The sequence below is a fragment of the Lactuca saligna genome, chromosome 1, assembly GCF_052625555.1.
Source record: "Lactuca saligna cultivar CGN05327 chromosome 1, ASM5262555v1, whole genome shotgun sequence".
NCBI classification, from domain to species: Eukaryota; Viridiplantae; Streptophyta; class Magnoliopsida; order Asterales; family Asteraceae; genus Lactuca; species Lactuca saligna.
This window is the reverse complement of record NC_136417.1, coordinates 168,943,056-168,968,716: the sequence shown is the minus strand read 5'-3', so window position 1 is coordinate 168,968,716 and position 25,661 is coordinate 168,943,056. Positions and strand designations below refer to the sequence as shown.

The window sequence follows — 25,661 nt, the reverse complement described above, 5'->3', positions numbered from 1 at the left end:
TGATGTGTTCAAGTTAGTTCTATGTCGAAACAAATCGGAGATCGAGAAAAAAATGTTGGACAATAAGTATGACCATGTTCCATGGGTTTGTCCGGCTGATATCATGAGAGCAGAGGATTATATGACCACTTATCTTAAATGGCGTATCATCATCATCTCAGTTCCGAGAGACTTGGAAAGAGCTACGATTGCTAGTCAGGTTTTGAAGTCATATTTGCAAATATAGTTATTAGACTTATCCAAGTGGGAGACTGTTGGATATAGTGTCTAAGTCCATAACTTTATTTGGTATGAGCTTAACCTGACCCAGCATGGTCCATTTGGATTGCATGGCATTGCAATACTTGGATAGACTAAATGAGAGAATAAGGTACTTATGATTATTAATATGTTATAAGTTCTAGTATATTAATAATAGTATTATTTAATTATTAGTTGATCAAGTATTAATCTAGTATTAATTTGGTGATCAAAGTGAAACTAATTAAATATGTAAGGGTTGATTATGACAATCATAAATTCTTTTATGGTGGATTAATGATCCATGGTTTATGGGTTATGGATGTAACCATTTGGAGCTCCATGGATAGTCCATGGGAGTTACAAACCCATGGGTCATGAGAAATGAAGAGTCATGATAATTATGGGTCTTCTTAATGAAACCCTAATTGTGACACCACTATAAAAGGAACCCTTTGGCTAGTAAAATTGGACCTAAGAGGTTACTAGAGAGGGCATAACCGATTTTGAGTGCTACAAGTATTCTCTCAAGTTATTCCAAGTTTTGTGGTGTTGTGTGAAGCATTTGACGCACAACATTTGGGGTGCTAGGCTCACAAAGTCTTGAAGGAATCCAAGCAACAACAAGGTATATATTTCTACTAGTTCTATGTTTTATGTAATCCCCATGCCATGCTAGTTAGGACATAACCTGAAAAGAAATTTGCATGTGTTGAAAAATGTTCTTATGTAACCTTGTATGTGACCATAACTGAAATAAGATGAACTGCTTTTATACAATCTAACAAATATTATCAGTTATTTCAGGTTGCATGAATGCGTGATAAAATGGAAAATACGAAAACACGCGAATGATGAAAACACATATGTGTGACTAAACAGTTTCAACAATATATATATATATATATATATATATATATATATATATATATATATATATATTATATACATATATATGTATTATGTATATGTATTATATATGTGTTGTGTATGTATTGAATAGTCAAACAAAGAAGAAGTCAACAAAAGTCAAAGACGAAGAAGCCTAAAACCCTTCCCACGTTTTTTTGCTCCTACTACTACATCAACTTGCATCTTTCAACTTACACTCAAGTGCACTACTACAAGATATTTGTTTCTCATATATATACATGTGTATGTAGTGTGTGTTTGTTGTTGGATATAATAGAAGAGAGTAAGAGAGATAGATATGATATAGTGAGTTTTCCTTTGTAAAACTAAACCCTCTTAATCTTCATCCCTTGAGCTAAATGAAGAACACCAAGATCAAACAAGAAGCCAAGTGAAGAACACCAAGATCAAACAAGAAGATAAATGAAGAACACCATCAACCATCTTCATCTTCTTCATTGAAACTAAAGGTTTTTCATCTTCACCACCTTTGATCATCACATCATACACCACCAAACACTTTCCTTACATCAAAACACCAAAACACAACCATGAAACAACCCAAAACCTTCTGCATCAAGATCAACCACAAAACCCATCACTATTCATCATCATCTTCATAAGAAATTTCACCACCTTTACCACCTTATATCAACCTCCTTCCAACCTCTAAACAACCTTGAAAACATCCTCAAAACACAATAACACCATTACCCTAACCAAAACATCACAAACAAAACTTACCTTCATATCACAAAAATCCTGAAATTGACTCTGACACGAACACGCCCCGTGTTAAAAACCAAGGCAAAATCAACACACCCCGTGTTGCCCTCTGATTGCCTTCTTCATACTTCTGAACCTCAACACGCCCCGTGTTCAGCAAGGCTAAATCAACACGCCCTGTGTCAGCATCAGCATCATGAACACGCCCCGTATTCAGCAAGGCTAAATCAACACGCCCCGTGTCAACATCATTCATCAAGAAAACCCTCCAAAACCCTCCTACACGACCCGTGTCACTTGTGCCTTATCCTACACGACCCGTGTGCATGTTTTTACCCAAAAATACTTCAACTACAAATACATAAACCCATGTATTTTGTACCCTTTTGTAAACACTTGTTTTACATAAAATCGAGCTTTAAATGAACTTTTTGTTACTTATCCAATGCCGTATTGATCTTTGAAAAAATATCGACCAGTCGCTCCAAGAGTCCCAATATCGACCAGTCCATTCAAAGAACAAATATCGACCAGTCGCTCCATGAGTCCAGTTCAGTCAATTTATTGACGAACCTACTTGATATATATTTATATATTTATATACTTTATTATAGCTTTACGTCATTTAAATATAGTCATTTATATTATTTATAGCTTTATGTCATTTAAATACAGTCATTTATATTATTTATAGCTTAACGTCATTTAAATACAATCATTTATATTATTATAGCTTTCAGTCATTTACAGATTTCATATTTATACTTACTCCGCAATTGTTATTCTTTTTATATATATATATATATATATATATATATATATATATATATATATATATATATATATATATATATATATATATATATATATATATATATATATATATATATAACGCATGATGGCTCGAAGCAGAGTCCGATCATGAGCACCAAATCCCATTGGATGATCATCAAGCAGAAGGTTTCTCAGATGGATCTGACTCTGAGCCGGAAGTGAACAATCTACCACACGTAGGTTAAGCCCCGAACAACGATCCCCGACCAGCATTTCCAGGTCCCACTCCCTTGTGGGTAAACAACTTGAATCGCTGGAGCGACGAACAGGGGCAACCCTTAACTTACTTTGGGGACGGAAGCTTTTACAACGTTAGCGAAGGTGGTTCTGCGGATAAATCTTTGCCCGTCATGGTGCGTAGAATTGCTCGAAACGTCGTGCAAGGTCGAGCAGCCATTGACCGAGTCATGGAAATTGATGCCAACTCAGGCGTTAATACCGTCGTCATTCAACATCTAGAAGAAGCACTCGAAAGGACGAGGAGAACCAATGACGCACTGCAACAACAATTAACCACCGAAATCGCAGAACTTCGAGTTCACCAAAGAGCTCACGAACGACACCTCCGAGAAGTGATTCATCAATTGGCAGATATGAGGATTCGTCCTAGGAATTCCCGTCGTCGTTAGAAGATGTCTAGTACATCTTGTCTTTTGAATTAAGAAATAGCCTTTAGTATCTGGGCTTGTGGTCACGCTTGTCTGTAAAATATTCCTAACTCTCAGTACGCTAACTAGGAATCTAGTAACTGTCAAATTTTTCCGTATGGTATGATGTAAGACCTACTGTTAGGTAAATTTTTCCGTGGAACACATTACATCAATAATACCAGTAATATTGACAGCTAACTAACCTCTGAGAAAATTTTTACACTTGCGTTTTCCTACTATTCTTCCCTATTGTGAATTCAATTCGTACACTCATTCAACTGTTGGACTATGGCTATTTAGTCCATGTGTCACTCTCAACCTACTTACAATTGTTTCTTACCATTGTATCTGTCTTTATAAACTTATAGCTGAAAGATGCCTCCTCGCAAATCTCCCCGGAATAACCCTGCACCTCCACCGCCTCCTCCGCCTCCGGTCATCGATATTGCAGCCCTGAATGTTGCCATAGCCGTAGCAGTGGCAACTGCCATGGCTCAATATCACTCTTCAAATGCCAGAAAAGGTGGAACCCCTATTGAATCAATTCCGGTTGAAACCCCTGTGCGCTCGAGAGAGTGCTCTTACAAGGATTTCACCAACTGCAAGTCGAAGTCCTTTCATGGGACCGGCGAAGTCATTGCCCTCTTGCAATGGTTCGAGAAGACTGAATCAGTCTTCGAAATTTGTTCATGCCCTGCTGCGAGCAAAGTCAAATATGTCGCATGCACCTTTAAAGGAAAGGCCCTAACGTGGTGGAACAGCCACGTTAAAGCTCTAACCCTTGTCGTAGCCAACGACATAGGTTGCGAAACGATGAAAGACCTCATGATTGAGGAATACTGCCCAAGGGGCGAAATCCAGAAATTGGAACAGTAGCTTTGGAGCCTAACCATGAAAGGCTCCAACATAGTCGCATACACCGCCAAATTTAGAGAACTGGTGGCTCTCTGCCCCAATATGGTTCGCACTGAAGGGAAAAAGATTGAAAGATACATCTGGGGGCTAGTGCCTCCATATCAGGGGAATGTACTATCATCAAACCCCACTACCTTCGACAGTGCCAAGCGACTGGCATAGCGATTCATCGACCATGGAACCCACTCCCCAACAGCGACAACAACTCAAGCCGTCTCAGAACCCTCCAAACCCACTGACTCTAAGTGGAAGTTCTGGGATGACGAGAAGAAACAGCGAGCTGCCAAAAAGCAAAAAATTGTGGATGTACATGCTGCAATAACCCCTACTGCTTCTACTACTCCGGTGAAGCAGTATGCAGGAAGTTTGCCTAAGTGCAACAAATGCAACATCCACCACCACGGCCCCTACGGTGAAATGTAGTGTTCCAACTGCGACAAGAAAGGACACACTGTCCGTTTCTGTAGGTCTCTGGCAAGACCGATCACTCAAGTCCCTAGCTCAGGCGCGAGCCCAACCCGCTATGGATGTGGTGAAGCAGGCCACTACAAGAGGGACTGCCCCAAAGCAAATAATGCATGTGGATCGGGGAGAGTACCGGCAATAAGCAATGGGGAAGCGGTTGTTGACCCGATGGTGGTGACTGGTACGTTTTTTATCAATAACTCCTATGCATGCATTTTGTTCGATAGTGGAGCGGAGCGAAGCTTTGTGAACCATAAATTTGCTTACATACTTAAACATCAACCACACGCACTTAAAGAACAATTCACTGTAGAAATTGCTAATGGGAAAACTGAAAGCACCAAGAGCATATACTTAGGTTGTACCATAACTCTAGATAACCATTCATTCCCAATCGACCTTATCCCGGTCCCGATTAAAAGCTTCGACGTAATCATCGGCATGGATTGGTTGAGTCTTCATCGCACCGACATCATGTGCTTCGAGAAAGCAATCCGTCTAAACCTTCCGTCTAACGAAACTCTTATAGTATATGGTAACAAACCCAGTACAAGTCTTCGTATTATCTCTAGTAGCCAAGCATAGAAATATCTACGTAAGGAATGTCGCACATTCCTTGCTCACATTGTCGATACAAGCCTCAAAACAAAAGAACTAAAGAACATCACAGTAGTGAGCGACTTCCCCAACATTTTTCTAGAAGAGCTACCAGGATTACCTCCGCAACGACAGGTCCAGTTCAGAATCGACTTAATTGTAGGAGCTACCCCAGTAGCTAAGTTGCCATACCGATTAGCACCAGCTGAGATGCAGGAATTATCTGGTCAACTTAACGAACTACTCAACAAGGGCTTCATAAGACCAAGCTTCTCGCCTTGGGGAGCACTAATCTTGTTTGTTAAGAAGAAAGACGGATCATTCCGTATGTGTATCGACTACAGGAAACTCAACAAACTGACGGTCAAGAATCGATACCCTCTTCCTCGCATAGACGATCTATTTGACCAACTGCAAGGGGTGAGTTACTTCTCCAAAATTGATCTGAGATCCGGATATCACCAGTTACGAGTGCGAGAGGAGGACGTTCCAAAGACATCCTTCCAAACTCATTACGGACACCACGAGTTCGTGGTGATGCTCTTCCGATTGACCAAGGCGCCCGCAATTTTCATGGATCTGATGAACAGAGTATGCCGACCTTACTTTGATCAGTTCGTCATCGTTTTCATTGATGACATCCTGATCTACTCCCGAAGTAGGGAAGAGCATGGCGATCACCTGCGACAAGTTTTAGGAACCTTACGAACGGAGAAACTCTATGCGAAGTTCTCGAAATGTGAATTTTGGATCTGAAGATTCGAATTCTTATGACACGTGGTAAGCGAAGAAGGAATCCACGTGGACCCATACAAAATTAAATCCATTGAGAACTGGTCAGCACCGAGGACGCCTACTGAAATTCATCAATTTCTAGGCCTCGCTGGCTATTACCGTAGATTCATACAGAACTTCTCCCGAATAGCAAAACCTCTTACAACACTGACCCAGAAAGGCATGGCCTTTGACTGGGAAGAGAAACAAGAAAGAGCGTTCCAAACGCTAAAACGAGCCTTGTGCACCGCACCAATACTATCCCTTCCCGAAGGGATAGAAGACTTCGTGGTCTATTGCGATGCATCAAACCAAGGGCTCGGTTGTGTCCTGATGCAATGGGGTAAGGTCATGACCTACACCTCCAGACAATTGAAGACACATGAAGTCAACTACATGACCCACGATCTTGAACTAGGAGCCGTGGTGTTTGCTCTTAAGATCTGGAGACATTACTTGTACGGGACGAAAAGCACTATCTTTACCGACCACAAGAGTTTAAAACACATATTCGATCAGAAGGAGCTCAACATGAGACAACGATGGTGGGTCGAGCTACTCAATGACTACGAATGCGACATTCATTATCATCCAGGTAAAGCCAACGTACTAGCGAACGCCCTAAGTCGGAAGGAATATTCTGGTCGAAGAGTTAAGTCGTTGTCAATAACCATCCATTCACACTTGTCTAAACAAATTCAGGCGGCCCAACTTGAAGCCATGAAACCTGAAAATGTGATGAGTGAATCCCTTAGAGGAATGGACAAGAATTTAGAAGCCAAGGGTGACGGAGCCTTATATTTCATGGACCCGATCTGGACACCAAAAAACGGTGGTTTCCGAGACTTAGTCATGACCGAGGCGCACAACACTCGATATTCCATCCACCCAGGTTCAGAGAAGATGTATCTTGATCTTAAAAAGCTATACTGGTGGCCTAATATGAAAGCAGAGATTGCTACCTTCGTAAGTAAATGCCTTACTTGCGCAAAGGTTAAGGTCGAATATCATAAGCCCTCCGGCTTACTGCAACAACCAGAGATTCCAGAATGGAGGTGGGAGCGGATCACTATGGATTTCATAACCAAGTTACCCAAGACAACGGGTGGACTTGATACAATATGGGTCATCATTGATAGATTGACCAAGTCTGCACACTTCCTACTTATCAAAGAAACTGACAAGATGGAGAAGCTTACGAGAACATACATTAGGGAAATCGTGCGACTACATGGTGTTCCTATATCCATTATCTACGATAGAGATAGTAGGTTCACCTAAAGATTCTGGCAATCACTACAACATTCCCTGGGAACAAGGCTGGACATGAGCATAGCCTACCATCCACAGACCGACGGACAAAGTGAGAGGACCATCCAAACACTGGAGGATATGTTGAGACCCTGTGTGATTGACTTTGGAAAGGCATGGGATACTCATTTACCTCTTGTCGATTTTTCCTACAATAACAGTTATCATTCGAGCATCAAGGTTTCCCCATTTGAAGCCCTCTACGGCCGGAAGTGCAGATCCCCTCTGTGCTGGGCTGAAGTGGGTAACACCCAGTTGGCAAAGGGTTAAACTCCTGATAGTACTCTCACAGGCCCTGAAATCATTCGTGAAACGACGGAGAAGATCGTTCAGATCCGTGAACGACTGAAAGCCTCCAGAGACCGACAGAAAAGCTACGCCGATAAACGTAGAAAACCATTGGAATTCCAGGTGGGCGACCGCGTTTTATTGAAGGTCTCACCCTGGAAGGGCTTGATACACTTCGGAAAGCGTGGAAAGCTAAATCCAAGGTACATTGGGCCTTTCAAGATTCTCGCAAGAATCTGCCCAATGGCTTACAAACTCAATCTACCGAACAAACTTCGTAACATGCATTCTACCTTCCACGTTTCCAACTTGAAAAAGTGTCTATCCGACGAGAATCTTGTAATCCCACTCGACGAGATCGAGCTCAACGAGAGCCTCAACTTCGTGGAAGAACCTGTAGAGATCATGGACCGTGAGGTCAAGCAGACGAAACAAAGTCGTATCCCGATTGTGAAGGTTCGCTGGAACGCCAAGCGAGGACCGGGATTCACTTGGGAACACGAGGATCAGATTAAACTGAAATATCCTCATCTTTTTACTTTGTTATTTGAAATAATCTAGTAACTTAAACTCAAATTTCGCGATGAAATTCCCTTAACAGGGGGATGATGTGACAACCTGAAAAACTTCTTGCATACACTCTTCAATTCTTTCCAATATTAGACTTATTTTACTATATAGTAGTACCATTTAGAGTCTAATGAAGTGTTCTAAATGTGATATAATCAAGGTAGGAGTGTTAAAAAGAGTTAACACGAAGTGTAGGAATCAAAATCGGGCCAAACACTCCAACACATGGAGTGTGCGGCTACACACTTGAGTGTGCGGCCACACACTCTTGTTTGCGGCCTCACACCCTTACCAACTGCACACTCCACCTATATATGCCACACTTGAAATCATTTTTGAACAATTCCTTCATTTCTTCAAGCATAGAACACGAAATCCTCTCAAGTATCATCCATTCTCCTTGAAGATCTTCATAAAAAGGTACCAAGAACACCAAGAACACCATCTGGCCGCATACATGGCAACACACACCATCTGGCAGCATACATGGCCGCACACATGTGCTGGCAGCACACTAGGCTGCACACCTAGCCGCACACACACTTATAGTGTGTATTTTGGCCATACACCCTCTTGTATAGCCTTATAAACCCTTATACAATCATATATGATTATAACACTTCATTATAAGTGTTTACTAGTCCCTATGATGGTCCCAAAGTCATCAATTAGTTGTTCATAACACTAATTATATCCATACATGTGCCAATACGCTAAATAGGCTTCGCGTGTGTACTCAAGTCACCACTTGACACCTAGCATCAAATCCAACTTTGTCATCAGAACCACTCACTACAGGTGAGCTTATACCCCTTTAATTAACCTTTGAAATACTTTTAAATGTTTTAAATAGTTTTATGGGGGGGATACAAGTTGAATACTTATAGTTATTGCATCAATCACATGTGATTAATAACTATAAAACCAATGATTTCATCGTTGTTTCAAAATATTTATCAAACTGTTTTACAAACTCTTTTACTTATCAAATACTTTTATTTAAACTTTATTATACTTCTTATAAATTGCATGTCCATATATGTATAGATATATAAGAAATGTTTAAAAAACTTAGGAAGGCCATCCGCCCTATTTCCTTTTCCTCGATTCGGATGTGGTCTGGTGGGATGTCGGGTAGCCGTCTGAGGGTCGTTTCAATATTAATTATATACCATATGTGCAAATATAGACATGAAAGTACTTCCATTATTCATGCGTATCAGTTATATCATTAGTAAGTTACCATCGGGGTATCACAGGATTACATTTACACTGTTGCTAGATCAATGAGTCAGTTCATTATTGAGTCATATACATTACATGACTGTGAGAACATATACAACCATACTAGAGCAGAACATATACAACTATACTAGATCAGAACATATACAACTGTACTAGAGAAGAACACATACAACTATACTAGAGAGGAACATATACAACTATACTTGGAAGAGAACATATACAACGATACTAGAACAAGTAACATTACATTACCTATCCATGAATACGTTTACAATTGTGATCCACTGTATCGGGCATGCCTTAAATGTCATGACTCGAGTTGTAACCAGAATTCTCTTGGATAGAGAGCGTGAGGTTGCGTATAGATCTCTACTGGATTGACTATCCTACACCTTGCTGCTAGCTACAGCCGGACCTGCAGGTCTGCGGGTGCCAAACGTCATTCCGTTTGACGACCTACATTTGTCGTTGTTACTCAGTCGATAGTATGGTACAATTAATCACATGATACCTTAATATAAATCCAGTTTAAGGTAGATAGTACAGTACTAGTTCCTATAATACAACACTACAGTACTACAATAATTTACCCATTACATATATTTAGTGATTATTTCACTTCAACACTAATGTACAAACTATATTTTGGTAATGATAGTTACACTTGGGGAAATTACACACTTTTACAACAAACAATCATACAAGACAGTTAAGCCTTGGTAGAAGGCTACGTTTATAGAAAATATAGGTTTTTCTTAGAGATTCACACTTTTACAAACATTTACATACATTTTACAAACTTACACTTGAGACATGTTCAAACGTTTTGATAATAAACACCGACACTAAAATACTTATGAACTCACCAGCTTTATGCTGATAAAATCTTTCAAAATAACTTGTATTCTCACGTCATCATTAGACAGGTACCGAGGATAGCTTTTGAGAAGATGGAGCACATCGAAGACTCATCTTATTATTTAGATTTACATTATTTTTGGTGTCTATAACTGTACAGAACAGACTTGTATTAAAATTATATATTTAATGTAATGGATGATGTTGTTTGCTTGTTTACTATTAATGTGTTGTGATACATCACATGACGTCCTCCGCCCCAGAACGTTTCCGCCGTTCTCGGTTTTGGGGTGTGACAGCATGTGCACCATATAGTTTCCATCAGGGCTTAGTTTGCATTTAATCTCATCTGGACCAGGTTGTAGTCGAATAGTTGTAATGGCCTTTGTCAAATTCTCCAACTCGGTAGTTAATCCCACGTTTATTGGACACCAACTCCGATCCCACTTGATTTCGTCTGCAAGTATGCGGATACTTACCTTACACCTTTTCTTAGATTCAAGAGTATAAAGTGAAGGGAATGCAGTCTTTAATTTACAGGTTCCAATCAAAAAATCATGCCAGAATTGGGTATTATCCCTAGACTTGATCACCTGCTGGAATATATCATCAAAACTTATACCCAACCTTTCAATGTCCTTCTTAGTTCCCGATATGTTGTTCCATACACCGGATATTTGTTTCCTTGACAATTGATCAACCAGTTTATTAGCTAAATTATGGATTCCTGTAATAACCTTGCACCATAATGATGAAGATTCGTTTCTTAACTGCCACCACCATTTCACCTTAAGAGCTATGTTAAGTGCTTTGATGGACCCAACTCCTAGACCACCTTTCTATTTGTCTGCTATAACTTTCTCCCATGACACCCAATGTATGTTTTTCTTTTCTTCGTTTCCACCCCACAAGAATTTTCTTCGCAGCTTCTCTAGAGTCTCAATAACCCCAGCGGGTGCTTTGAAAAGTGATAGATAGTATGTTAGGAGATTCCCCAGCACAGCTTTGATGAGTGTTAAACACCCTCCGAATGAGAGTTTTTGCTTTCCAAATGGAATGCTTTGCTCGAAATTTCTGAATTATTAGGGACGAGTACTTTATGAGCTTCAAGTTTGCACCAACTACCACACCAAGGTAGGTTAATGGAAATACTCCATCTTCACACCCCAGGAGACCGGCCCATTAAGTGATTTCAGAAGTGGGAGCCCCAATGCCATAAACTTTGGATTTATTAAAGCTTACCTTAAGGACCGATGAAACTTGAAAACATTTGAGTATACTTGCAAGGTTTTTGAGGTTGGAATGGCACCATTCTCCAATGAATAAAGCGTCGTCTGCGTAAAATAAATGAGAAATACATGGACCATTACCGGGAGTTTTCACAACTTTGAATAAGTTTTTGTCACTTGTAGTCTTTAATGCTACATTGAGTCCCTCCATTGCAATAATGAACAAAAAAGGCGATAACGGATCGCCTTCGCTAACACCTTTAGTAATCTTTAATTCTTTGGTTGGGGTACCATTAATCAATACAGAAGCACGAGCTGATGACAAACATCGAGAGATCCAAGATCTCCATTTGTTCCCAAAACCCATTTGGGCTAGAACTGAATCTAAGTACTCCAATTTAATCGAGTCGAAGGCTTTCTCAAAGTCGACCTTGAATAAAAGTACTTTTTTCTTAATACTTTTCGCCCAAGAACATATTTCATTTATTATTAAAGGACCATCCAAAATATATCTTCCCTTGACATACGCAGATTGTACTTCACCAATGACACTTCCAATCACCTTCTTCATTCTTGTTGCTAGAACCTTGGTTATTATCTTGTAGAAACATCCAATCAGACTGATAGGGCGATAGTCTGATAGAATAGTCGGGTCTTTTATTTTTGGAGCAAGTGTTATGAATGAAGAATTACAACATGAGGCAAGTGAGCCCAGATCTTGAAAGTGACACATGGCTTTCATCACATCATCACACATCAGGTTCCAATAGTTTTTTATGAACTTAAACGTTAGTCCGTCTGGTCCTGGTGCTTTGTCTCCACAACATGCCCAAACGGCCACCTTTACTTCAGTTACGGAGATTGTAGCTTCAAGACGTATGGATTCCATCATCGATAGAGACTTGAAGTTTGAGATGATAAATTTAGGACGTGACTTCCATCTCTCCTTGAACTTCGACTGAAAGAATTTGTAAGTTTCTTTTTTGATATCACTTACATCAGTTGCCTATTTACCATTGATAGTTAGACCAATGATTTGTTTCTTCCGTTTGTTGTTGTTAACATGACCATGGAACAAGTTTGTGTTTTCATCTCCATCCACCACCCATTTCAATCGGGCTTTTTGTTTAAGATCTAATGTTGCCATACGTTCGAGTTCCATGATCCTTTTGAGACCATTACATCTGATCAATAGTTCATTTTCTGACAGGATACGCGTTTCAGCTGCATTTTCCAAGTCTTTGATCATTTCTTTTAAATTTGTAAGTTCTTGGGTTTCTTTTTTATGTTCACTCCTACGCCATTTCTTGATCTCTTCTTTTACATGTTTAAGTTTTGCAGCCAGGTAAACATCCGGCCGACCATATCCGTTGAAACCAGTCCATGCATTACTTACAATCTGGTCGATTCCATCCACTGTGAGCCAAGAATTGAAAAACTTAAATGATGGAGGACCAAAATCTTTTGAAATCGAAGACAGTAAAGGGGCAGTGATCTGATAAGTATCTTGGGTGAGCAGTGGCAGTGAGTGATGGGAAATATGATAGGAAAGAAGAACAAGAAAGAAACCTATGAATTTTACTTAATTTAGCATCGACCCGACTCATATAAGTATATCGCTCACCACCCATATTGAGATCGATAACACCTGCGTCGTGTATGAATTTGTTGAGATTGGAAGCAATATACAGACAAAATTGTGAGTGGAATCTTTCCTCCTTCCGTCTTACTGCGTTAAAATCTCCGAATAACAACCAATTCCCAACCCAGTTCTGTTTAATTTGTATCAAGTCTTCCCATAATTTATGTTTCTCAGAGCCTGGTTGAGGTCCATAGATGTTGGCGAGTATAGTATGTCCAGGAATACCCGACCAACTACCAATGATAATTATGAAGTGTCGATGCTTTAGAACATCTGTTTTCCGAAAGTAGTTGATATCCCAAATTGAAATCAACCCACTAGATCTACTATCAGAATCAACCCCTTCACAGTCCATATCAATATCTCCCCAGCATCCATGAACGTCAATTCTAGAGTAATCTATAAGTTGCGTTTCCTATAAACCCAAGAAATTGATTTTATGGAGCACCTTCAAACTTCTCACCCATCTTACTTTAGCATCATCGCCTATGCCTCGAACATTAAGAGATAGGCAATTCATGGATAACAATTTTGCACACCTGTTTCACCAACCACAGACGCAAGGGTGTGATTATCCGCTTCAATTTGAAATCCGACCAATGCCCCAATTCCTGCAATCTGAGCATTCTCGTTTGGTTTTGAGCAATCAACCTGGCCATTCTGATCATTAGAGATGACGAAAGGAATATCATCAACTGATTTGCTATTTCTTTCTTGGTGGTTAGTTGAATGGATCATCGGCTCTTCTATAATATTATTTTCTGACTAATGGAAGACACCACACTGTTTTGATGGAGATGAGAACTTGAGGTCCAAGACGTTAAAGGCATCTACTTGTGATCTTTTTCTTTTTTTAGCCGTTGGACCATCCATGTTTGGGTTCAGACTAGGGAAGGGTCCAAAACAACCGGACGGAACTAACTTTTCCAATAGTCCAAGTGTTAGTGGGCTAGTTGGCCCATTAGATTTTAGGTTAGTGTTGTCGTTACCGTCTGCCTTAGCCTGGAAATGGAACATCAAGTTTTGAGGAGTTAATACGTTGGGTATACTTCCATCATTTGTTTTTTTGGGGATTTCAACCGTTTGTTCATTGGGAATATCTTTATTTTGGGAATTAACGTTAATTGTTTCCTTATTCCCCACGATTATCAGAGTGGAAATATCCGTCCACCCGCCGACTTCTGATTCGTATCTCGTCTGAATGTTATTTTATGACGGTTCCAGCCTTATTTCTCCTTCTTCTATGTCATCATCGTGATCAGCCATCCATGTATCCGATATACTATCTTCTTCCTCAACGTTTTCACTAGAGTCGTCTACACCCACCACTTCTTCTTCATCTGATTCATCTTCAACCTTATCAAAAGGGGCGGGGAGAAATGGAGACCAATCGTCTGTGTATTCAACTACACCAATCTTTTAGGTCTTACCATCTGCCACGACATTGACTTCTGTGTTGATCCATTTCCGTTCCGATATAAGAACGCCAACCTTTCCCATTGAATAGTCACGTCTTGTAAACAATTTATTGAACGGAGATACAATTCTACCAAAATGTCCCGCGATGACGTTGAAGTTCTCCTCATCCCAGAAACGCAGAGGAAGCCCTAAAATTTTAAGCCATGCAGTCCTATATAGTCTTCATCACATTACACTGAATACGTATGAGAAGTTCTCTCCACCGTATATACTATATAGTCTTTTAATATGTGCTATTAGAATTGGAATAAAAAACGATGTTTTGCCTTTTGAGTATCGATTGTCTATTTATGGACAACGAACTGAATAATATTTTATGCTATGTTACATCATAAATTGAAGTTTATACTTTGTTGGACAACAAGTTATGGCCTAACATATTATTCAGTTTGTCGTCCAACAATAGACAATCGATACTCAAAAGGCAAAACGCCATTTTTTATTCCAATTCTAATAGCACATATTAAAAGACTATATAGTATATGGTGGACTTGGTTAGAAAAAAATTACAATCAAAAGATATGCTTCTCAATGTTATTATTAAAGAAATGAATATGTTGTTTGTTTTGTTCGAGGAAATTAAAACAAGGTTTTTAAGGGAATTGATGAGACTAAGAATATTTTCAACTGAAATTCATATTAATTTTGAATTCCCTATAAAAATTCATATTCATAAAAAAAACATTTTAGTAACAATTTAAGTAATCAAGAACTCGTTCTTTTGGTCATGGAGAACTTTAAAGTAAATTATTTTATATATATTACTAATCAATTGATGGTTTTTTTTTTTAAAACTATATTTGAATAACCCAAAGAGTACAAAAAAAATTTAGTTTTTTGTTTCTAAAATTTATGAAATTCGATGTCAAAAATCTTAAGTCGTGTTATAATTGTCTGACAGCAGAACTTAAGTATGACGAACGATGCCAATAAACTTTATCTGGAGCTATAGCTAATTGAAGATTTCTTATTTTAACATCCTATTCTTTTAAATATAGAGAATATATTTTTAAATAATAATTTTCAAGCATTAATTATAAGAAAAAAAAGTATATAAGATAATAGTGATTACATTGATTGTTCAATTTATAACTTTCAATTGTTAATAGTTTAAATATGGGAGACCAAACAAGAATCTTATTAACAGTGATCGAAGTCAATTTTACTATGCAAATGATTACACTAAATTTTCTAAAGTGTTGCGTCGCTCATATATATGCGACACGTTCATTTATTATACCGAGATCTAGTCTCAAATAATTACTCCCCCGTCTCAATATTATTGTCTATAGACAAAAAACACACAGATTAAAAAAAAACATTAATTACCACTAACTTTATATACTAAAATGATAGTTTGTCCTTACTTTATATTTAATGTTGATGGGTTTTGTACATAAGAACATTCCTAAGTGCGCATACAAACCCTAATGCTCGGATCTAGGTTTCTCTATTAAACATGTTTTGAATCCAAGACTTCTAATGGCTAATTAGTTATAAGAACAACACAAAATCAAAGTTAGAAGCATACCTTGAAACACTTGTTTGATCTTCTTTTTCTTGGAGCTTTAGAGTCACAATTGTCACTCCTCTAATGGCTTACAAACACCAACTAGCAAAGAGGATGATTTGAGAGAGAGGAGAGGGGTGGAATTCGGCCAGAGCTTCTCTACTTCAGATCAAGTCCGATTTCCTTATGCCATAGGGTCTATTTATACTTGTAGACTCCTTAAGGGTTACAACTTAAACCCTAGTTGGATAACTATTACTCAAAGCAATCCAAATCCTCACCATAGATAGCCTTGGGCGATTTGAGACTTATCCTAGCCTAGAAATCGTCCAACCCTTTATCCAATAAGGATTTACAGTCTAAATTTTAACTATCAAACAATTGATAGTTTATACCCTCTTATTTAATTAATCTCCTTAAGTCACCAAATTAATACTAATTAATCTATGACTTATATTAATCAAATAACTATATTATTATTCCTTATATTATTCTCATAATATATTAATAATATCTATTCTTTCATAATAAATCATCCTACCAAGTTGCTATGGTGAAGGCAACCCAAAAGGACCATGCACAATCGGGTCAAATACTAGCCTAATATAGTTGCAGCCTTAGACACTATTCCAACAGTCTCCCACTTGGATAAGTCTAGTAACTATATGTGCAGGTACACTCCGATTTGCAATCGTAGCTCTCAAAGACGTTGTCAAACTCTGATCTAATCAATCTTGTCCCTTAGATAAGGGATCGTACAGTCCTCTATTAGATATCATGCTGACAATACTATGGAATAGTTAGTCTAGCATTTGGTTTCTCGATTTCCAATTTATTTGAAATAGAACTTAATCGATCACATCAATTCAGTTCTGATCGGGCCCGACACATAAGTCAAATCAAATCATCGAGCGGCCGAGATATCACTTTTTCCTTCAAAGGATAAAAGTTACAGATAAACTTCGACTTATATGCATTTACTTATTCATTAACCAACTACACACAACAATGCGTTTTATAACATAGAGTTACCAACGCGTTTTCGCATTATCAATGTACAATCAATTAACCAATAACAAACCGTATATCTAGGTTTTAAGACCATATGATATTATCGTCTTGCGATCACCCATTTACTATCACATTCCATAAGGTGATTCCAGCAAGCGCGGGTTTGTTCCAATGCTCAAATCTAGTTCATAAGCACTCATGAACGTTGCAGCAATCTTTTGCTATGTCTAACACCATTTAGACACTCTACACACCTACTCATGACAATCTTCATTCATATATACTTCCGACATATGAACGATTGTGGACTATTTGAACAATTCGATTATTCTTAATAAACTCAATTATTCTGGAAGTCAAAACATGCAAAGTGAAACAATAGTTAAACAATTAACATAAGATAGTAACATTACTTATCAATAAAGCTCCTTTATTTAATCATCAAATGTTAATTACATTTATCTATTACACGTTTCTAATACTGTCTAATCTACGCTAATATCATCCTTCAGCCCAATACTCCTAGCATGCTGCAAATGCTTAACCCTACTCAGTCCCTTCGTAATCGGATCTGCTGGGTTATCTTCTGATGATATCCTCTTAACTATGAGTTTCCCTTCTTCTACACGATGACTAATAAAGTGATATTTTCTGTCGATATGTCGTGATCTACCATGATCTCTCGGTTCCCTGGTCAAGGCAACCGCACCTTCATTATCACAGAAAATCTCCATGGGCACCTTTATGGCAGGCACAACTCCAAGATCACCAATGAAGTTCTTTAGCGATATTGCCTCCTTCAACGCTTCTCTCGCTGCAATGTACTCTGATTCGCACGTTGAATCAGCTACGGTTTCCTGCTTGGAACTCTTCGAAGTTACTGCTCCTCTATTCAGGGTAAAGACCCAACCCTAGTGCGAACTGTAGTTGTCCCTGTCGGTCTGAAAACTGGCGTCACTATACCCCCGCACCTTCAAGTCATCACTCCTTCCAAGGACTAAGAACCATTCCTTTGTCCTCTGAAGGTACTTAAGGATATTCTTCACACAACCCAATGGGCTCTGCCCGGATTCCCTTGATATCTACTAACCATGCTCAAAGCAAAGGCTACATCAGGGCGAATACAAGTCATAGCGTACATGATTGAGCCAACTGCGGAAGTGTATGCAACTCGGCTCATATCATCTATCTCGGCTTTGGTACTCGGACTTTGAGTCTTACTCAACTTGGCATTGCCTTGTATCGGTAATTCTCCCTTTTTCGAGTATTCCATAGTAAAACATTTTAGTACCTTCTCTAAGTAAGTGTTCTGACTAAGTCCTATTAGTCTCTTACTTCTTTCTCTTACTATCCTTATTCCCAAAATATAGGAAGCCTCTCCGAGGTCCTTCATAGCGAAGCACTTCCCGAGCCAGGACTTAACCTCCTGCATGGTTGGGACGTCGTTTCCTATGAGTAATATGTCATCGACATATAGAACGAGGAAGCTTACTACACTCCCACTGGCTTTGACATATACACACGATTCATCTTCGCTTCGTACAAAAACAAACTCTTTGACTTTCTCATCATAGCAAAGATTCCATCTGCGAGACACTTGCTTTAATCTATAAATGGACTTCTCAAGCTTACACACTCTATTCGGATGCTTTGGATCCACAAACCCCTCTGGCTGAGCCATGTAAACATCCTCAGCCAACTTTCCATTAAGGAAAGCGGTCTTGACATCCATTTGCCAAATCTCATAATCATGAAATGCGGCAATAGCTAGCATCACTCTAATACACTTTATCTTCGCAACTGGTGAGAAGGTCTCTGCATAGTCAACTCCGGGAGTTTGAGTAAAGCCCTTTGCAACCAATCGTGCTTTATACATGCATACCTTTCCATCCACGTCGGTCTTCTTCTTGAAGATCCATTTACACCCAACGGCCTTACGTCCTGGCACATTATCAACCAAATTCCAAACATGGTTATCATACATGGATTGGATCTCGCTATCCATTGCCTCTTTCCATTTCGCAGACTCCGGGCCTGCCATGGCTTCTTTATAGCTATTAGGTTCATCAAGATTTATTAGTGTATTATCACTAATATACGTCTCCCTTTCGGTAGTATTATGAAAACCATACAACTGGGGTTGAAACCTAACTCTTTCGGAACGTCTAAGAGGTAATGATACGTCAATTGGTTCAACCGGAGTTTCCTCCTCGGGTTGAGCGCCAGCGGTTGAGGTTCCTTCATCTATCGATTCTTGAATCTCTTCAAGATAGATTTTCCTCCCACTATCTCCTTAGCCTATGAGTTCTCGCTCTCGGAAAACTCCTTTCCTCACAACAAAGACAACATTGTCCTTCGGCCTATAGAAGAGATATCCAAAGGATTTCTGCGGGTAGCCGATGAAAATACATCGCTCACTACAAGGTTCGAGCTTGACGTGAGTATCTCGTCTTAAGAAAGCCTCGCAACCCCAAACTTTGATATGTGCTAACGAAGGACCTTTCCCCATCCACATCTCGTGAGGTGTTTTGGTAACCTTCTTAGTAGGGACTCGGTTAAGGATATGGGCGACAGTCTCTAAGGCATACCCCTAAAAAGAGATAGATAGTGAAGCACGACTCATCATAGACCGAACCATGTCCAACAAGGTTCGATTACGCCTTTCTGCCACACCATTCAATTGTGGTGTCCTAGGTGGCGTCAATTGTGAAACTATTCCACACTCCTTGAGATAATCGTGGAATTCAAGACTTAGCTACTCTCCTCCTCGATCGGATCGAAGCATCTTGATCTTCCAGCCCAATTGATTCTCCACTTCATTCTTAAACTCTTTGAACTTTTAAAAAATTTCTGACTTTTGCTTGATTAAGTAGATATACCCATATCTACTACAGTCATCGGTAAAAGTCATGTAGAAACGGTTAGCATCATTCGTGGTAGATCTAAATGGTCCACACACATCGGTATGTATGAGGTCCAATAGACCCTCACCCCTTTCGCACGTACCAGTGAAGGGTGACTTAGTCATCTTTCCAAGTAAACAAGACTCGCATGTGTCATCTTCCCTACGGTCGAATGACTCCAACACTCTATTCTTTTGGAGTTGGGCTATGCGTTTCTTGTTGACATGTCCAAGACGACAATGCCATAAGGATGCCTTATCCATACTATTGGAAGAATCCAAGTACAAAACATTATTTCCTAAGTTATCAATAATCATAACGGTTTCATAAATTCCATTACATGGTATAGCTTCAAAGTAAAAGACACCATTTAGATAAGTTAAAATAGAACCATTCTTATTATTAGAAGAAAATATAAAACCTTGTCTAAACAAACCATGAAAAGAAATGATGTTTCTAGCCATTTCTGGCGAATAGCAACAATTGTTCAAATATAAAGATAAACTATTCCTAAGCACTAAAGAATACACTCCAATCTTGGTCACAGGCGGCGATCTTCTGTTCCCCATGATTAGATTTATTCTTCCATGCTCCACGTCTCTACTTCTTCTTAGTCCCTGCACATTAGAACAAATATCGTAACCACAACCGGTATCAATAACCCAAGAAGTATTGTGAGATGAATCATTAGATTTAATTGTATATATACCTGCGAAAGATGGCTTGATCTTTCCTTCCTTGATGGCTTGCAGGTATTCCGGGCAACTTCTCTTCCAATGTCCTATCTTGTGGCAGTGCTGGCACTCTGCCTCCTTCGGATTACAGCAGGGCTTAGCGGGATCAACTTTGGTCCCACTAGAAGAGGCACCATCTCGGGTTTTCACCTTGCGATAGTTCTTTGATGAAGCCTTCCTCTTCTTTCCCTTTCCTTGTCCAATTGCCAAGACAGGAGCAGCGGGTGGATTGGGAGTTGGTGCAACAGACTTTTCCTTGAAGTTGCTCTCAGTGACCCTCAAGAGACGTTGGAGTTTGCTTAGGGTGACCTCTTCTTTGTTCATGTGATGGATTGTAGCTTGGAGGCAAAGAGTGAAGCACCATGTCGATCGCCAAGTCTTCCCCAAAGTCAACATTTAACTTGCGAAGGCGGTCGACATACCTTTGCATCTTTTGCAAGTGCACGGTAAGAGACTCTCCATGACCCATCTTAGCGGAAATGATGTTCGTGAAAATATCATAACGCTCTTGTCTCACGTTTTGATGGTATCTCTCCAATAAGTCTTGGTGCATTTCGTACGGATACATATCCTCGTAGGACTTTTGGTATTCGGAGTTCATAGTCGCGATCATGATGCAATGCACTTTCGCTGCATCACGCTCGTGAGTTTCGAAAGCGGTGATTTCAGCGGGAGTAGCAATTTCGGGGTTGATTTATCGAGCTTCTCATCGAGGACATACTCCTTATCCTCATAGCGAGCAATCATGCGAATGTATCTTATCCATTCGCTAAAGTTCGTTCCATCAAAGGTGACCTTTTGACAAAGGCTCATCAACGTGAAAGAACTCGCAGCAGCATTGTTGGCGTTCGACATCTATAAATAGAAAGGACAAAGATAGATTAGAATATGAATCCCTAATATTCACCCAATAAGAAAATTAGGGCTAGGATCCAACAACAATATTTACACATTAGAAAAGGGATGTCGTAATCTAATATGCAAACAATTTGAAGGTAAGTGAATGACGATTCACTAATTCTCCACCATGAAAAACATAACTTTAAGTCCTAAACGTATTGAGAATTCCTAGGTTCGGATGAGATTCATTGAAACTTTTCAATGGCATGTTTAAATCTCGATATGCCCCTCTTGTTTGTGACTGGGATACCGAGGATCACAAAGCGGGTGTGAATTACCATGAAAATTAACATGGTGCCTTCATTGTAATGATCACCTATTCGATGTGCCGGTAAACCACACACGCTCCATCAAACTATGATAAACAATGAATCACCCTTTTCCACCTTCGGTTAGAACTAATTAGTGTGCCGGTAAACCACACACGCTCCACTAACTTCTTAGCAAGGTGCAAAGTGTAATTTCATGGGAATGCATCAATTAACTTTTCCTAAAGTAACTAAGATTGGGAAATTTTAAGAAAACATGTAGTTACTTTGTATTTCTTATTATACTTTTAATGAGAGGATGAGGTTGCCCTATCCTACCCGTTCGGCTAACGACCCTCCACCAATCAAGCGAGCGGTGGGTGTGAGTGTACACCCATTAAGCGCCAATTTATAGGCCGCAACCTTATACCCACCTTATAGACCAGCTTCGTGAATGAGGTCTACTAACGGTAAGGCTAGTATTTAAGTTATACATATATAGATATTAATCTTGTAATATTATATTAGTATAGGGTTGTATTTTAAACATGTAAAATTCTAGGGTTTGAAATTTAAATTGTCTAAATTAAACTTTTAATCACAAAACATTAATTTTAAAACTTGAGGACAAGTTTTAAACATTTAAAACATAAAGGATCAAATAACAAATAATTTAAATTAACAATTAATCACATAATTATCCATATTTGATTAATAATTATCATATAAGAATTTGATCAAAAATATAGTCATATATATCATAAAATCGGATTAGGGTTGATCTAATATGATTAAGGTAAGTTTCCATAAGATAAATATGAAAAAATCCCGTTTTTGGCTAATCCTGACGCTCGGACTCGCCGAGTACCCACACTGGACTCGCCGAGTCGGGTCAACTCGCCGAGTCCACTATGGGACTCGCCGAGTCCATGACTCAGATAGATAAAAATCGAATTTTTCATTTAAGATTCAAACATTCAAGCATCAATTTAATAGAAAGCAATCAAGGCTTTGATACCGCTGATGGGTTTTGTACATAAGAACATTCCTAAGTGCGCATACAAACCCTAATGCTCGGATCTAGGTTTCTCTATTAAACATGTTTTGAATTCAAGACTTCTAATGACTAATTAGGTATAAGAACAACACAAAATCAGAGTTAGAAGCATACCTTGAAACACTTGTTTGATCTTCTTGTTCTTGGAGCTTTAGAGTCACAATTATCACTCCTCTAATGGCTTACAAACACCAACTAGCAAAGATGATGATTTGAGAGAGAGGAGAGGGGAGGAATTCGGCCAGAGCTTCTCTACTTCAGATCAAGTCCGATTTGCTTATGCCATAGGGTCTATTTATACTTGTAGACTCCTTAAGGGTTACAGCTTAAACCCTAGTTGGATAACTATTACTCAAAGCAATCCAAATCCTCACCATAGATAGCCTTGGACGATTTGAGGCTTATCCTAGCTTAGAAATCGTCCAACCCTTTACCCAATAAGGATTTACAGTCTAAAGTTTAACTATCAAACAATTGACAGTTTATACCCTCTTATTTAATTAATCTCCTTAAGTCACCAAATTAATACTAATTAATCTATGACTTATATTAATCAAATAACTATATTATTATTCCTTGTATTATTCTCATAATATATTAATCATATCTATTCTATCATAATAAATCATCCTACCAAGTTGTTATGGTGAAGGCAACCCAAAAGGATAATGCACAATCGGGTCGAATACTTGCCTAATATAGTTGCAGCCTTAGACACTATTCCAACAAATGTTCCATTAAATGCTTAGTTGGTTAATTAATAATGAGGGGTATTTTAGTAAAAATATTATTTATTTTTAGAAGTGGACTATTATTTTAGGACAAACCAATAAAGAAAGATGAATTATAATTTTGGGAGTGAGGGAGTATAAAAATGAGAAACATCCATCACATTAACTTGACTTGTCTACGTTTTATACGACTACCATATTCGTTTTTCAAACCAGTATTCAACAGACTTTTAATGTCATGTTATCGGTATTATTATTAAAGATGTTCAAACTTCAAGCAATTTAATCATATCAGCAAGTTCCTAGCGACAATCAAAATCGATTTTGTCACACCCCGAAAACCGAAGGCGGAAACGTCTCCAGGGTGGACTACCAAGTTGAGTATCAAATCCAATGTACATAGTAAGCAAAGTAAACAACCATTACATTACATAACAAAGTTTACATTTGTTCAAAAGTAAAGTTTTACATTCGTAATACATAGTATATATGAACAAAAGTAGTGACGAGTCTTCTGTACGCTCCGTCTTCTCCAAAAGATTCGCTAGGTACCTGTCTAATGTTGACCTGAGAATACAAGCAGTTTGAAAATCAGCATAAAGCTGGTGAGTTCATAAGATGTTTGCTTTGTGAAAAATGAACGAGTTTCCTTTTGTTTACCAAAAAGTTGTTATCCAAGAAAATCCCATATTTTCTTAAAAGAGAAAGTTGATGGATTGTTAGGTTATACGGTTCTGATTGTTTAACTATGATCCCAGGAGAGTCCCATACTTTCCTAATTGTATATTACTAATTGTGAAAGATGTAATGTTATTCAGTTTGTTACTCTTTCTAGTTATATAAGTGTTACCCAGGAAGGCCCCATGCTTTCCTGCATGTTGGTTCCTAATGTGAATGATGTTAAAGATGTAAAAGATGTAAACGTGATTAGGTAATGTTTTGTTTTCCCCAGGAAAGTCCCGTACTTTCCTAAAAGTAATTGCTAGTTATTGAACTTTGATATACTGATTTATTTCCTTTCGTACCTATTGCATTAAGTAGGTATATTGTTAATCTAATAGTATTATCTCGGAATATACTTAGATACATATCTTCATATTCGTGTTCTTATTCTTAAACATATTCTTGTCCTTATTCGTCTTCGTATTCGTATTCGTTACTGTATTCGTTTCTCTATTCCTACTCCTATTACTATTCGTATTTGTATTCGTATTCGCAGTCGTATTCGTATTCATAGTCGTATTCGTTTCCCTATTCCTACTCCTATTACTATTCGCAGTCGTATTCGTATTCGCAGTCGTATTCGTATTCGCAGTCGTATTCGTTTCCCTATTCCTACTCCTATTACTATTCGCAGTCGTATTCGTATTCGTATTCGTTATGTTCCTAATTATAGTTTCATTATCCATTCTATTCCTAGTTATAGATGTGTTATTCGTTCTGTTTCCAGTTGTAGTTCCATTATTCGTTCTGTTCCTGATTATAGTTTTGTATTCGTTCTATTCCTAATTGTAGCTTCGTATTCGTTTTCGTATTCGTAATTAATTATAATTATAAATTAGTAGAAGTTATTCGTAGATTATGAAACTTAGTTTAGATTAGAACATTTTATCGAGAAATCTGTGATTAGTTTGAAAGCTAAATTCGTAATTCGAACTATTTGATAAACACAGTTATTGATATTAGAACATACAGAGTGAAAATGATTAAACTGAAAACAATAAGTTTGAGTACAAGAATTCCTTGTACTTTTGCTTGTATTCCCCCCTGAAAACAGTGAAAACAGTTGAAAAAGGATAGGGGTATGAACTCACCGGACGAGAAATGTGGCG

General features: G+C 38.5%; 1 protein-coding gene across 1 annotated transcript in view; it reads right to left on the bottom strand.

Annotated features, from left to right (window-relative positions):
* The window catches only part of LOC145013384 (uncharacterized), a 48,356-nt gene extending 34,362 nt beyond the window's left edge, over positions 1-13,994 (bottom strand). The window contains exons 1-4 of the mRNA XM_078972177.1: positions 13,796-13,994; positions 12,678-13,030; positions 11,628-12,572; positions 10,865-11,155 (exon numbers count right to left, since the gene is read on the bottom strand). Coding sequence (XP_078828303.1) covers positions 10,865-11,155; positions 11,628-12,572; positions 12,678-13,030; positions 13,796-13,994 — 1,788 coding nt within the window. The remainder of the gene's footprint in view (positions 1-10,864; positions 11,156-11,627; positions 12,573-12,677; positions 13,031-13,795) is intronic.
* Positions 13,995-25,661: the final 11,667 nt, after the last annotated feature.